Here is an 18,164-nt window from a genome sequence, read left to right as displayed (position 1 = left end):
ACCTTCAAAATGATGCTAGGAACGATTATATTACGGGACGATTATGTAATGAACAAATTACGACATAATCGGCAACCAAAACAAATAATAACCCTGCATCCAAGGGATCAGTGTAACCTAGTATGGGGGTTGCTTCCATACAAGGGGAACCAGTATTTTATTTCCTTGCAGATACGATAAGTGTATATATTACCAACACTTTATTTGTCCAATGCGAGCATAAACCTTTCCATTAATATGAATGAGCGTATACCAACATTAAACATAGCAATAATAAACGATGAAAGCTACCAAAATGTTGATAAGAAACGGCTTTCTGACAGTATGATGATACCATGCAAACATTAAAACATATTCTCTCACCAAAACATATTAAAACATTGCAACAAAGGAATTACTGTAATGTAGTATAGGGGGTTTCGCATGCCTAGAAAGGGAGCCAGTATTTTATTCCTTCCAGGTCAAAAGATCTTTGTACATTATATACTTTTGACAATGTTGTGTAATATACAGAAATGTCGCAAACCGAAAACACATTATCTTTTTTTTTACAAAAGCCCAATGAAAAGTATCGAATAGTATCGACTAAACACGACTCGGATAGACACATAATTCCTTTCATTTATACAAGAGAAAGTTGTTTATCTAAATTGAAATTATCTTAACTTCGACAGAAATAAAATTACATTTTTCATATCAATTACCAATTCATAGTTGTCCGATACAAAATATCTTTAGAAGGTGCACTTTTTTAAAACTTGGGAACACTTAGTAAACAACATGCTAAAATACTTACAGTAAGGATGGTCTTACACAATCATGAATACTATTGTGACAAAAGCTGATACAATGTCGTTTGCAAGGATTCTCGTACTGTATGATCAAACCATGTAAGCATTAAAATATATTCTAATATCAAAACAAATAAAAAAAACCTCATGCTAGCAACCACTCTATTGTACTGTAGGGGGATTCGCATGCACGGGAAGGTATCAAGTATTGTATTTCCTTCCAAATTAACGAAACTCCTGATTAACGTAATGTGTGAAGCGAAACACAACACCAGCTGAGCATCAGTTATCTTTATTCCCCACTCGATTTCTAGCCTTCTCCGAATATAACATATATGTAATTATTATATTTCTTTTATTAAACGCAACAATTGTCATTAAACAACTTGAGCGTTTGCTACATCACACTGTACGGTTGCACATTTAATTCTGGTCTCCAATATATATCATAAGTATTTCAAAAATTACAGAAATCGAATAAACCAATCCAATATACAAGAGTAGTGGCTATTTCATGGACATCACATGTTGTGGATAACAATTATCGTCGCTGACTTATTTTACTTTATTCGACAGAAAATGGTATGTTTAAATTGAAATTACTTACCGATTGCTGAAATGAAATCAAATTTTAAATATTTAATAAATTTCGCCTCAGAGAATAATTCATAGTTATCCAATACAAAAAAAAACATAAACCCAGTTTCAAACTTAGGAACAGATGGGACAAGATTTAGTAAAATATACACAACAAAGATCATCGTACAAAAGGATGAAAATTAATTATTTTAAAATATATCCTTGCATCCTTTATTCTACCAATCATGATTCATCTCAATTGAAACTACTTACGTAAACCTGATGATATAATTATACAGTTCTTCACCATATTAAGCATATTTCTCGCAGACGTTTTATATTTTCCATTAACTTGTGTCACCAATATAACAATAATGTAATTCATCCAGTCGTCTTTTCAAATATAAAGACACTCATGAGTATGCATTTACTGGAGCAAGCAAACCACGCAGTCGACATCAGTGACATTTATCTCTCACTCGATTTCTAACGCCGACCTGAATGAAGATTACTACGTATCTTATTTCATAATATCATATACTAGATATAATTTAAAGGTCACTACTTATATCATTTGACCATAGTAGTCCAATATACCTGAGTGGACGCCATCTAGTCGTCAACACTTAATATGGTCAATACCTATTGTCATCTCTATAGCATGGTACTTGACATAAATTACAACCAAACAATCAAGAGTATTAAAACGTTTTGGCTGAACTTGATTATTTTAAAATCAATGCTGCTTTGTACTGTACTATATGCAACTTTAGTTATCTCAATTGAAATTACTCAACTTGTTCTGAAATAAAAATATATATTTCTTATTAGTGAATACCTTATAGATGTCTAATAGAATGTTTAAATAGAACTAACTTTTTAAACTTAGCAACAATTGTGACAAGACCTGCAAAATGCTGCCAGGAATGATTATGTTGCGGTACGATGATACCATGAACAAATTATAACATAACCTGCAACTAAAACAAAAAAGAACCCTGCATGCAATGAATCAGAGTAACGAACTATGGGGTTTGCATCCATACAAGAGGAACCAGTATTGAATTTCCTTGCAGATTCGATAGGTGTCTATATTACCAAGAGTTTATTCGTCACATTCCGCAGACATTTTCCTTTTTCCATAACTCAGTAGTCCTACCATAACAATAGGTTAATTCATTCAGTCATCTACACTAATTTAATCAAGTTCCTGATTAAAGTATTGTGTGAAGCAAGAAAAACACGAACTAGACGTCAACGCCCTTTATTTCCCAATCGATCTGTCGCACCACTCTGAGTGTATAGTACTATAGTACTAACTATCCTATTTCATACATAATCAGTTCAGTCAACATATATATATATATATATATATATATATATATATATATATATATATATATATATATATATATATATATATATCTTTTCGCTAGATAGAATAATAGATAGATAGATAGATAGACAAGCTTTGGGTATTTATCGATTCGTAAATATTACGTAACCACTCAAAAAGGTAAAATGTCAGATGGATGTGTTTTAAATACTGTCGATTTGCTTAGTATATACAGTTCGCATATTCTGCATACATATGTATATTTGACATTCTCTGCAGTCCATTATACCTGAGTGAATGCCGTCTAGTCGTCAGCACTTACTATGGTCAACAATTATTATCATCTCTATCTTATGGTACTTCACACTAATTGCTACCAAACAATCAAGAGTATTAAAACGTTTTGGCTGAACTTGATTATTTTAAAATATATGATGCTTTGTACTGTATTATATGCAACTTGAGTTATCTCAATTGAAATTACTTACGTAATCCTGAAATAAAAATAATTATTTCGCATTAGTGAATACTGTATAGATATCCAATATAAACTCCATAGAACTAGTACCAAACACTTAGCAACAGTTGTGCCAAAACCTTCAAAATGATGCTAGGAACGATTATATTACGGGACGATTATGTAATGAACAAATTACGATATAATCGGCAATTAAACAAATAAGAACCCTGCTTGCAATGAATCAGAGTAACGTACTGTGGGGTTTGCATCTATACAAGAGGAACCAGTATTGAATTTCCTTGCAGATACGATAGGTGTCTATATTACCAATAGTTTATTCGTCACATTCCGCAGACATTTTACTTTTTCCATTACTCAGTAGTCCTACCATAACAATAGGTTAATTCATTCAGTCCTCTGCACTAATTTAATCATGTTCCTGATTAAAGTATTGTGTGAAGCAAGAAAAACACGAACTAGAGTTCAACGCCCTTTATTTCCCACTCGATCTATCGCAACAAATAATAACCCTGCATCCAAGGGATCAGTGTAACGTAGTATGGAGGTTGCTTCCATACAAGGGGAACCAGTAATGTATTTCCTTGCAGATACGATAGGTGTATATATTATTAACACTAATCTTTTGGGACAATGTTGAAACAGGCAATGTATAAAATAAAGTTGTTTAATTTTCATCTCTGTGTTGAGCAAGTTAGTGAGTTAACTTATTCCTATGTTGACTCCCCATACTAGGTTTGATAGTTATGTCTTGTCACTGTTCAGAACAGAAAGCTATCTTCGGATCAGGTCAACTTTGCCATTTCTTAAAATATGGAAATGAATGTGTACAATATAAAAGGTAATTCTTTCGCAAATCCTATACATGCCATTTTAAATATCACAACACGTCGCTTTTATAATTTATATTTTGAGTTCAAATTGGGAAAAGTGTCACGCAGCATCTGCAATCTTCCGAACCATTCACATCTCAAGCAAGACCAATATTTTGTCCCCTCAACCCTAACTTAGTCTCTGTCAGCCATATGTTAATGAGGTGATCTTAGTCTGCATGAAAAGTGTATGCCCAGTCTAGATACTCAATTTCTGATCAAATTAAGCACGTGTTTACTTAACTGTGTTTTGTCATCAAAACGCTGAAAGAACTGAACAATTGATTTGCTGAGTTCATTCTAAAACATATTGTGATTGGAGTTTTTCTAAGTAATGTGTTATGCGCTCGTATCATGCTCTATAATAGATTATAATAGTATGCATTCATCAGTCAAGGACTCTAAGATCTGAGTCCTTTGGGCGTTATTTCTATTCTAATTTTGAATTATATTGCTAAAATGGTTCACATCATAAAGTTCTTGCATCAAATAGTTTATCAACAAGATTTAGATAAATTACTTCTTTTACCTCTGGAAACGATTCCCGTCAGGTTTTGACAAAAGTGATACAAGTGACATTAAATAAAGTTTGAGGATTACATCAGGTGGTGTTTGTACAATACTATGCGTGAACATTATAAGATCATAGCATGCTTTTGCTGAAGGGTCTAAAGATCTTACTTATGGTTATAATCGCTCAAAAACTGTATCAACAGCATAAACGATATAGGAAACATTTTCTTGGCATACTATGTAACAGTACAAGTTTGCAGCAACGTGAGGCCATCAAAGCATTATGTAAACTATAAGGATGACTGTACGTGATTTCAAATAGCGTTATTGACTTTCAATTCTAAAAATGAATAACATAAGAGTAAAATATGAACTGATAACGTTAGAGTTCGTCGTCAAAGAAAATTTAAATTTGATGAAAGAATTCCTTAACTGTTTGTTCTTTTCAAAAATTATATAAATTCCAATTAATTTGATCAATGTATAATTATCTTAAAGTAGAATATCATATATATATATATATATATATATATATATATATATATATATATATATATATATATATATATATATATATATATATACTTACTCTTGTCTCTTCCCTTGCTTCAACCTGGAAAAAAATAAATATTAGAAAAAATGAAAAAACTTCATTTAGTCTGTTTTAAAACAGGGTAGATATGCATGTAAATATTCTAGTATATCAATGTAGTGCCTGCATTACTTGGAATGAGTATTCTACAGTAGTTGATATTTGAACAAATTTACTAAAAGCGTATCTCGTATTTAAGTGTATGTAATTTAACTTTGCAGCTTCACTTTATCATGAAAAGATGACAATGAATGTATTTTAAAAGTTTCTTTTCCTAAACTTTTACGATAGTAGTGCTGCTACGGGTATTGATCCCTATTTTGCTAATTCGGGTACAAGGTACTAAATCAAACAGCCAACTAAATGTTGGCAAAACGCGTCCATGTTACTTTTGTGAAATGTGACATTTCTAAGCGTCATGTAGTTTTGGCCATATGCGGGAACATCTGATCTCATAGACACTTTATCTTGTATTAAAATAAACTCAATACAATGTTGCAAACAGAAAAAAACAATCAAATAAGCGGATTTACTTTTACTGAGGCTTAGAAGATCACGTTTTCATTTACGCGTAACAAAAATCAAAAGGGTTATTTCTCACTCGATCTGTAACGCCTCTCACAAGGTTCATAAACGCCTGTTATCCTTCACATACTATGTACAACAATAATCATTGACCAATGTGAGCTTTTGGTGATTCACTCCATAATTCCAAATAAACAAGAGCATTGCAAGGTTGCAGCTCAACTTGATTATTTTTAAATTTGAATTGTTTTCTTTATTCCACCAAACATGATTTATCTCAACTGATATTACTTAAATCGATATCAAAATAGAAAATATTTCATATTCATCAATAATTCGTAGATGTTGAACACGATATTTCTCGTACACTTCCTTTAAACATATCAACAATACCGAAAACAGATGCTAAAATACCGATAGTAATAACTCTTTTAACAGACGATGATACCATGAACACGGTACGATATATTCTATCAATAAAACAAATTAAAATCATGCAAGGCATCACTTAAATGTAGTATATGGGGTTTGGCATGCACAGAAAGGAAGACAGTATTTTATGTCCTTGCAGATACGATAACTGTATATATTATCAACAGTTTATACATCCAAATGCGCTCAGAAATGGTATCTGTTCCATTAACTAATAATCCTAATATAACAACAGGTTCATTCATCGAGTTCCGTTAAAATTTAAAGAATCTCTTGATTAACGTCTAGTGTGAAGTAAGATATCGAAAGCACAACATTTGTTTTGGAAAACAATTATCATTAACGAAGACGTTTAGGTTTTGGTACCTCACACTAATTGCTCTCAAATAAAAAATGACATCAAAAAGCCTCGGATGAGCTGTATTTTGTTAGACTATGCAGTGATTTGCAGAGATTTATTGTTCAATGCTAAATATCTCTAGCTTATATTTACCGTATAACAAAAATCATAACAATTTCAGATATTATATGATTTAGGAAGCAATGTGAACCATACCGGAACGGTCGATATCCAGTGAAGAATTATTGATATCATTCAACAGCTTTCGCTTTTGGTACCTTACACAAACTGCTTCATAATACTCAAGAGGATCAAAACGTTTCGGCTTAATCTGATTCTTTTAAACTTTGTACTGCATTATTTTATTCCACCAACCATGATTTGTTTCAATTGAATTTACTTACCCGTCTCTGAAAAGAGAAAATATTTTATATTAATCAATACTTCATAGATGTTCAATTCAATATTTCTCTAGAACATATGCATAGTTTAAAAATAGGAACGATACCGACAAAAGATGCTAAAATACCGATAGTAATAACTCTTATAATAGATGATGATACCATGAAGAAGGTACGATATATTCTATCACTAAAACAAACTAAAAGCCCGTATACAAGACATAACTGAAATGTAGTATACCAGGTTTCGCGTGCACAGAAATGGAGACAGTATTTTATTTTCTTCCAGATACGATAATCTCATATCTAACCAACAGGTTATTCGGTTGATTCATCCACTCATCCGTTCAAATTTAACGGAGCTCATGATTAACGTACTGTGTAAAGTGACAAAAGAAAATACCAACTGAACATCAGTTATCTGTATTCCCCACTCGATTTCAACCCCCTCTCTGAATGTACATACATACCTATTATATTTCCTTTAGTATGGGCAACAATTATCATTGAATACCTTGAGCGTTTTCTACTTCACACTGTACGGTTGCACATTATATGCTGATCTCTGATGTATGTCATAACAATTTCAGAAATTACGGAATTCTAACAAGCTAATGTAATACACAAGAGTAGTAGCCATCTAATGGACAACACTTATTGTGGACAAAAATTATCATCGCTGTGCAACCTCAGTTTTTGTCGCTTCACACTCACTGAATCAAATAATGAAAAGAATCGAATACGCTGAGCTGGACTTTACTATGTTAGAAAATGCACTATTTTACTTTATTCCACACACCATGGTATATTTAAATTGAAATTACTTATTACTAGCTGAAATGACCGGAAATTTTAAATATTTAATAAATTTCATATTAAAAAATAATTCATAGTTGTTCAATGCAAAATATGTACATAGGCCGTACACCGGATTCAAACTAAGGAACAAATGGGGCACAATCTACTAAAATACACACAGCAAAGATTATCGTGCAAAATGATGAAACAGTGAAACATTTCTGATATATGTTAACACTAAAATGAATCAGTACCATCTAGACCGACATCTGATATATCAAAAGAATTTCAGAAATTATATAATTTGGGCAATGTTGTGTGATACATAGGCCGATGTGGAACTGAAAACACGTGTTATAGAAAAGATATATTGTCGTTGAACAACCGTAGCTTTTCGTACTTAACACTAACTGCTTCTAAATAATAAAGAGCGTCAAACCCTTGCGGCTCAACTTGATTATATTAACATAAATACTGCTTTACCTTATTCCACCAATCATGATTCATCTCAGTTGAGCTACTTACCACAGTCTGAAAAGAGGAAACATTTCATATTAAACATTTCTTCATAGATGTTCAATACAATACTTCTCTAGAACGTATACTTGCTTTAAAGCCATCAACAATTACGTCGCATTCCGCAGACATTTTCCTTTTTCCATAACTCAGTAGTCCTACCGTAACAATAGGTTAATTCATTCAGTCATCTACACTAATTTAATCAAGTTCCTGATTAAAGTATTGTGTGAAGCAAGAAAAACACGAACTAGACGTCAACGCCCTTTAATTCCGACTCGATCTGTCGCACCACTCTGAGTGTATAGTACTATAGTACTAACTATCCTATTTCATACATAATCAGTTCAGTCAACATACATATATATATCTAGATAGAATAATAGATAGATAGATAGATAGATAGACAAGCTTTGGGTATTTATCGATTCGTAAATATTACGTAACCACTCAAAAAGGTAAAATGTCAGATGGATGTGTTTTAAATACTGTCGATTTGCTTAGTATATACAGTTCGCATATTCTGCATACATATGTATATTTGACATTCTCTGCAGTCCATTATACCTGAGTGAATGCCGTCTAGTCGTCAGCACTTACTATGGTCAACAATTATTATCATCTCTTTATTATGGTACTTCACACTAATTGCTACCAAACAATCAAGAGTATTAAAACGTTTTGGCTGAACTTGATTATTTTAAAATATATGATGCTTTGTACTGTATTATATGCAACTTGAGTTATCTCAATTGAAATTACTTACGTAATCCTGAAATAAAAATAATTATTTCGCATTAGTGAATACTGTATAGATATCCAATATAAACTCCATAGAACTAGTACCAAACACTTAGCAACAGTTGTGTTAAAAGCTTCAAAATGATGCTAGGAACGATTATCTTACGGGACGATGATATAATGAACAAATTACGATATAATCGGCAATTAAACAAATAAGAACCCTTCTTGCAATGAATCAGAGTAACGTACTATGGGGTTTGCATCCATACAAGAGGAACCAGTATTGAATTTCTTTGCTGATACGATAGGTGTCTATATTACCAATAGTTTATTCGTCACATTCCGCAGACATTTTGCTTTTTCCATTACTCAGTAGTCCTACCATAACAATATGTTAATTCATCCAGTCTTCTGCACTAATTTAATCATGTTCCTGATTAAAGTATTGTGTGAAGCAAGAAAAACACGAACTAGACGTCAACGCCCTTTATTTCCCACTCGATCTGTCGCACCACTCTGAGTGTATAGTACTAACTATTCTATTTCATAAATAATCAGTTCAGTCAACATATATATATATATATATATATATATATATATATATATATATATATATATATATATATATATATATATATATATATATATATATATATATATATATATATATATATATATATATATATATATATATATATATATCTTTTCGTTATATAGAATAATGGATAGAGAAGAAGATCGACAAGCTTTGGCTATTTATCGATTCGTAAATATTACGTAACCACTCAAAAAGGTAAAATGTCAGATGGATGTGTTTTAAATACTGTCGCTTTGCTTAGTATATACAGTTTGAATATTCTGCATACATGTATATTTGACATTCTCTGCAGTGTATTATACCTGAGTGAACGCCATCTAGTCGTCAGCACTTAGTATGGTCAACAATTATTATCATCTCTATCTTATGGTACTTCACACTAATTGCTACCAAACAATCAAGAGTATTAAAACGTTTTGGCTGAACTTGATTATTTTAAAATATATGATGCTTTGTACTGTATTATATGCAACTTGAGTTATCTCAATTGAAATTACTTACGTAATCCTGAAATAAAAATAATTATTTCGTATTAGTGAATACTGTATAAATATCCAATATAAACTCCATAGAACTAGTACCAAACACTTAGCAGCAGTTGTGCCAAAACCTTCAAAATGATGCTAGGAACGGTTATATTACGGGACGATTATGTAATGAACAAATTACGATATAATCGGCAATTAAACAAATAAGAACCCTGCTTGCAATGAATCAGAGTAACGTACTGTGGGGTTTGCATCCATACAAGAGGAACCAGTATTGAATTTCCTTGTAGATACGATAGGTGTCTATATTACCAATAGTTTATTCGTCACATTCCGCAGACATTTTGCTTTTTCCATTACTCAGTAGTCCTACCATAACAATACGTTAGACAATACACTGCTTTACTTTATACCACAGAATATGGTTTATCTAAATCGAAATATTATTACCATTGACTTAAATGACAAGATTCATATTAAGGACTACTTCAAAGGTGTTGCATGCAAAATATATTTAGAACGTATATCCTTTTAATAATTTTAATAAAAACTTCTCTAACAATACATAAACTGGCTTTATCATATAGTTGCACCTTCAATGCTTATATCTAATACAAGTCATCAGAACTTAAGTAATTATATAATTGCAATACATCTAAAAAGATTGATACCTCACACTAACTGCTTATCAGTAATCAAGAGCATCAAAAATTCTCGACTGTACTTCTTTTATGTTACAATATGCACTCCATTTCTTCATAACATAAACCATGTTTTATCTCAACTGAAAACACTTACCGCATTTTGAAATGAAAATAGTTTTTCATTTTAGTGAATAATTCATAGATGTTTGACAATCTCTAAAACGTATATTTACTTAAACGGTTAAAACTTCTGAATCAATGCTACGGAATCAAATAACATTTTGATGTTTATCATTATAATACAGCATAATGATACCATGGGAAGATTACGACATATTCCATCACTATAACAAGCCTGCGTATTTGCATGTAAGGAAGCACTGTAAAATGCAATAAGGACTTTCGCGTTAATAGAAAGGGAGCCACTATCGCATTTCCTTAGTCATGCAATATTAGTAAATATTTCAAACAAATTTTTCAACATATTTGCTGCCGACATTTCCTCTTTTAAAGTCGTTTATATCCCTAATCTAAGCAAAACACAATTCGCTGAAGAGTTCTTTTCCTATATGTGTTGATGAATAATTTGTGGAACGCATCTTTTATTGAATAATTTGAGTCATAATGTCATCAGATTCCAACATGTTGAATATAATACGGGTCTTCGCAAGCCCAGAAAGGGAACAAACATCGTATTTCCTCCCACAGAGGATAATCTGATAGATTTGCAACAATTTATTCAACACACACACACATAAATATATAAATATAAATATATATATATATATATATATATATATATATATATATATATATATATACTGCTTTATAGTACTGTATTATGCGCATCAAGAGGTAGATCAATCGAAATTAGTAACATTTTTCTGAAATAAAAATAATTATTCCATATTAGTGAATACTGTATAGATATCCAATATAAACTCCATAGAACTAGTACCGAAAACGTAGGAACAGTTGCGCCAAAAGCTTCAAGTTAATGCTAGGAACGATTATATTACGGGACGATGATATCATGAATAAATTACGATATAATCGGCAACCAAAACAAATAATAACCCTGCATCCAAGGGATCAGTGTAACCTAGTATGGGGGTTGCTTCCATACAAAGGGAACCAGTATTGTATTTCCTTGCAGATACGATACCTGTATATATTACCAACACTTTATTCGCCCAAATGCGAGCATAAATCTTTCCATTAACATGAATGAGCGTATACCAACATTAAACATAGCAATAATAAACGACGAAATTATATAACATAGGCAATGTTGTGTAACACACAGGCCAATGTGGAATTGAATACACGTGTTAGAGAAAAATATATTGTCATTGAACAACCGGAGCTTTGGTACTTCACACTAACTACTTCCTATTAATCAAGGGCATCGAACCCTTGCGGCCGAAATTGATTATTTTAAAATATATCCTGGCATCCTTTATTCTACCAATCATGATTCATCTCAATTGAAACTACTTACGTAAACCTGATGATATAATTATACAGTTCCTTCACCATATTAAGCATATTTCTCGCAGACGTTTTATATTTTCCATTAACTTGTGTCACCAATATAACAATAATGTAATTCATCCAGTCATCTTTTCAAATATAAAGACAGCCATGAGTATGTATTTACTGGAGCAAGCAAACGACGAAATCGACATCAGTGACATTTATCTCCCACTCGATTTCTAACGCCGACCTGAATGAAGATTACTACGTATATTATTTCATAAATTCTCAAGATACTCTATGTTCGCTACAGTTCTACAATCCCTAATATCATATACTAGATATAATATGAAGGTCACTACTTATATCATTTGACCATAGGAGTCCAATATACTTGAGTGCACGCCATCTAGTCGTCAACACTTACTATGGTCAATACCTATTATCATCTCTTTATTATCGTACTTCACACTAATTGCTACCAAACAATCAAGAGTATTAAAACGTTTTGGCTGAACTTGATTATTTTAAAATGTATATATAATGCTTTGTACTGTATTCTATGCAACTTGAGTTATCTCAATTGAAATTACATACGTCTACCTGAAATAAAAATAATTGTTTCATATTAGTGAATACTGTATAGATATCCAATATAAACTCCATAGAACTAATACCAAAGACCTAGCAACAGTTGTGCCAAAACCTTCAAAATGATGCTAGGAACGATTATATTACGGGACGATTATGTAATGAACAAATTACGATATAATCGGCAACCAAAACAAATAATAACCATGCATCCAAGGGATCAGTGTCACCTAGTATGGGGGTTGCTTCCATACAAAGGGAACCAGTATTTTATTTTCTTGCAGATACGATAAGTGAATATATTACCAACACTTTATTTGTCCAAATGCGAGCATAAACCTTTCCATTAATATGAATGAGCGTATACCAACATTAAACATAGCAATAATAAACGATGGAAGCTACCAAAATGTTGATAAGAAACGGCTTTCTGACAGTATGATGATACCATGCAAGCATTACAATATATTCTCTCACCAAAACATATTAAAACATTGCATTAAAGGAATTACTGTAATGTAGTATAGGGGGTTTTGCATGCCTAGAAAGGGAGCCAGTATTCTGTGCCTTCCAAGTCATAAGAACTTCGTACATACATGGTTTGGACAATGTTTTGTAATATACAGAAATGACAAATACCGAGAGCACATTATCTTTCTTTTTTAAAAACCTAATGAAAAGTATCGAATTCTATCGACCAAACACGACTCTGATAGATACATAATTGCTTTCATTTATACAAGAGAACGTGGTTTATCTCAATTGAAATTATTTTTCCTTTGACAGCAATGAAATTACATTTTTCATATTAGTGACCAATTCATAGTTGTTTAATACAAAATATTTTAACACTTACACCCTTTTCAAACTTGGGAACACTTAGTAAACCACCTGCTAAATAACTTACAGTAAAGATGATCTTACACAATCATGAATACTATTGTGACAAAAGCTGATACAATGTCGTTTGCAAGGATTCTCGTACTGTATGATCAAACCATGTAAGCATTAAAATATTTCTAATATCAAAACAAACAAACAAACCCTCATGGAAGCAATCACTCTAATATAGTGTGGTGGATTCGCATGCACGGAAAGGGATCCAGTATTTTATTTCCTTCCAATTTAACGAAACTCCTGACTAACGTACTGTGTGAAGGGAAACACAACCCTACTTGAACATCAGCTATCTTTATTCCCCACTAGATCTCTAGCCCTTCTCCGAATATAATATATACGTACTTATTACATTTCTTTTATTAAACGAAACAATTTTCATTTAACACCTTCAGCATTTGCTACATCACATTGTACGGTTGCACATTCAATTCTGGTCTCTGATATATATCATAAGAATTTCAACAATTACGGAATTTGAATAAACTAATACAATATAACTGCTTATACCTGCGTAAGTATATTTATTAGTGGTGTGAGGAGGTTTGGTCTACTTTTTACCTTACTCTGTTATAACAGTGAACAAAACCAGGAAGGGTCAACTGAAACTAATGCAATATAAAAGAGAAGTGGCCATTTCATGGACATCACATGTTGTGAATAAATATTATCGTCGCTGACCAAACTCCAAATTAACGAAACTCCTGATTAACGTAATGTGTGAAGCGAAACACAACACCAGCTGAGCATCATTTATCTTTCTTCTCCACTCGATTTCTAGCCTTCTCCAAATATAATATATATATATATATATATATATATATATATATATATATATATATATATATATATATATATATATATACATATATATATATATGTACTTATTATATTTCTTTTATTAAACGCAACAATTGTCATTGAACAACTTGAGCGTTTGCTACATCACACTGTACGGTTGCACATTTAATTCTGGTCTCTGATATATATCATAAGTATTTCAAAAATTACGGAAATCGAATAAACCAATCCAATATACAAGAGTAGTGGATATTTCATGGACATCACATGCTGTGGATAAAAATTATCGTCGCTGACCAATTTTACTTTATTCGACAGAAAATGGTATGTTTAAATTGAAATTACTTACCAATTCCTGAAATGAAATCAAATTTTAAATATTTAATAAATTTCGTCTCAGAGAATAATTCATAGTTATCCAATACAAAAAAAAAACATATATCCAGTACACCAGTTTCAAACATAGGAACAGATGGGACAAGATTTATTAAAATACACACAGCAAAGATTATCGTACAAAAGGATGAAACATTGAGAAAATTCTAATATATTATATCACTAAAATGAATCCGCACCTTCTAGGCCGACATCTGATATAAATCAAAATAATTTCAGAAATTATATAACATAGGCTTTGTTGTGTAACACACAAGCCAATGTGGAATTGAATGCACGTCTTAGAGAAAAATATATTCTCATTGAACAATCGGAGCTTTGGTACTTCACACTAACTAATTCCTATTAATCAAGGGCATCGAACCCTTGCGGCCGAAATTGATTATTTTAAAATATATCCTGGCATCCTTTATTCTACCAATCATGATTCATCTCAACTGAAACTACTTACGTAAACCTGATGATATAATTATACAGTTCCTTCACCATATTAAGCATATTTCTCGCAGACGTTTTATATTTTCCATTAACTTGTGTCACCAATATAACAATAATGTAATTCATCCAGTCATCTTTTCAAATATAAAGACAGCCATGAGTATGTATCTACGGGAGCAAGCAAACGACGAAATCGACATCAGTGACATTTATCTCTACACTCTATTTCTAACGCCGACCTGAATGAAGATTACTACGTACCTTATTTCATTAATTCTCAAGATACTCTATGTTCGCTACAGTTCTACAATCCCTAATATCATATACTAGATATAATATGAAGGTCACTACATATATCATTTGACCATAGTAGTCCAATATACTTCAGTTGACGCCATCTAGTCGTCAACACTTACTATGGTCAATACTTATTGGCATCTCTTTATTATGGTACTTCACACTAATTGCTACCAAACATAATGCTTTGTACTGTATTATATGCAACTTGAATTTTCTCAATTGAAATTACTTATGTCTTCCTGAAATAAAAATAATTATTTCATATTAGTGAATACTGTATAGATATCCAATATAAACTCCATAGAACTAATACCAAAAACTTAGCAACAGTTGCGCCAAAACCTTCAAAATGATGCTAGGAACGATTATATTACGGGACGATTATGTAATGAACAAATTACGACATAATCGGCAACCAAAACAAATAATAACCCTGCATCCAAGGGATCAGTGTAACCTAGTATGGGGGTTGCTTCCATACAAGGGGAACCAGTATTTTATTTCCTTGCAGATACGATAAGTGTATATATTACCAACACTTTATTTGTCCAATGCGAGCATAAACCTTTCCATTAATATGAATGAGCGTATACCAACATTAAACATAGCAATAATAAACGATGAAAGCTACCAAAATGTTGATAAGAAACGGCTTTCTGACAGTATGATGATACCATGCAAACATTAAAACATATTCTCTCACCAAAACATATTAAAACATTGCAACAAAGGAATTACTGTAATGTAGTATAGGGGGTTTCGCATGCCTAGAAAGGGAGCCAGTATTTTATTCCTTCCAGGTCAAAAGATCTTTGTACATTATATACTTTTGACAATGTTGTGTAATATACAGAAATGTCGCAAACCGAAAACACATTATCTTTTTTTTTTACAAAAGCCCAATGAAAAGTATCGAATAGTATCGACTAAACACGACTCGGATAGACACATAATTCCTTTCATTTATACAAGAGAAAGTTGTTTATCTAAATTGAAATTATCTTAACTTCGACAGAAATAAAATTACATTTTTCATATCAATTACAAATTCATAGTTGTCCGATACAAAATATCTTTAGAAGGTGCACTTTTTTAAAACTTGGGAACACTTAGTAAACCACCTGCTAAATAACTTACAGTAAAGGTGATCTTACACAATCATGAATACTATTGTGACAAAAGCTGATACAATGTCGTTTGCAAGGATTCTCGTACTGTATGATCAAACCATGTAAGCATTAAAATATATTCTAATATAAAAGCAAGTAAACAAAACCTCATGCTAGCAACCACTCTATTGTACCGTAGGCGGATTCGCATGCACGGAAAGGTATCAAGTATTGTATTTCCTTCCAAATTAACGAAACTCCTGATTAACGTAATGTGTGAAGCGAAACACAACACCAGCTGAGCATCAGTTATCTTTATTCCCCACTCGATTTCTAGCCTTCTCCGAATATAACATATATGTAATTATTATATTTCTTTTATTAAACGCAACAATTGTCATTAAACAACTTGAGCGTTTGCTACATCACACTGTACGGTTGCACATTTAATTCTGGTCTCCGATATATATCATAAGTATTTCAAAAATTACGGAAATCGAATAAACCAATCCAAAATACAAGAGTAGTGGCTATTTCATGGACATCACATGTTGTGGATAAAAATTATCGTCGCTGACCAATTTTACTTTATTCGACAGAAAATGGTATGTTTAAATTGAAATTACTTACCGTTCTCAGAAAGGAAATCAAATTTTAAATATTTAATAAATTTCGTCTCAGAGAATAATTCATAGTTATCCAATACAAAAAAACATAAACCCAGTTTCAAACTTAGGAACAGATGGGACAAGATTTAGTAAAATATACACAACAAAGATCATCGTACAAAAGGATGAAAATTAATTATTTTAAAATATATCCTTGCATCCTTTATTCTACCAGTCATGATTCATCTCAATTGAAACTACTTACGTAAACCTGATGATATAATTATACAGTTCTTCACCATATTAAGCATATTTCTCGCAGACGTTTTATATTTTCCATTAACTTGTGTCACCAATATAACAATAATGTAATTCATCCAGTCGTCTTTTCAAATATAAAGACACTCATGAGTATGCATTTACTGGAGCAAGCAAACCATGCAGTCGACATCAGTGACATTTATCTCTCACTCGATTTCTAACGCCGACCTGAATGAAGATTACTACGTATCTTATTTCATAATATCATATACTAGATATAATTTAAAGGTCACTACTTATATCATTTGACCATAGTAGTCCAATATACCTGAGTGGACGCCATCTAGTCGTCAACACTTAATATGGTCAATACCTATTGTCATCTCTATAGTATGGTACTTGACATAAATTACAACCAAACAATCAAGAGTATTAAAACGTTTTGGCTGAACTTGATTATTTTAAAATAAATGCTGCTTTGTACTGTACTATATGCAACTTTAGTTATCTCAATTGAAATTACTCAACTTGTTCTGAAATATAAATATATATTTCTTATTAGTGAATACCTTATAGATGTCTAATAGAATGTTTAAATAGAACTAACTTTTTAAACTTAGCAACAGTTGTGACAAGACCT

At 31.7% G+C, this 18,164-nt stretch overlaps 1 protein-coding gene across 1 annotated transcript in view; it reads right to left on the bottom strand.

Moving 5' to 3' along the window:
* Positions 1-18,164, bottom strand: part of LOC149784044 (E3 ubiquitin-protein ligase TRIM45-like) — a 69,757-nt gene that overhangs the window by 10,043 nt on the left and 41,550 nt on the right. The window contains exons 12-15 of the mRNA XM_089932938.1: positions 14,762-14,767; positions 8,183-8,188; positions 6,863-6,868; positions 5,159-5,182 (exon numbers count right to left, since the gene is read on the bottom strand). Of these exons, the coding sequence (XP_089789064.1) occupies positions 5,159-5,182; positions 6,863-6,868; positions 8,183-8,188; positions 14,762-14,767 (42 nt within the window). The remainder of the gene's footprint in view (positions 1-5,158; positions 5,183-6,862; positions 6,869-8,182; positions 8,189-14,761; positions 14,768-18,164) is intronic.

The sequence above is a fragment of the Sinohyriopsis cumingii genome, chromosome 14, assembly GCF_028554795.1.
Source record: "Sinohyriopsis cumingii isolate HCF-2022 chromosome 14, ASM2855479v2, whole genome shotgun sequence".
Classification (NCBI taxonomy): domain Eukaryota; kingdom Metazoa; phylum Mollusca; class Bivalvia; order Unionida; family Unionidae; genus Sinohyriopsis; species Sinohyriopsis cumingii.
The sequence above is the reverse complement of the archived record's forward strand: the minus strand, read 5'-3'. Positions and strand labels throughout refer to the sequence as shown.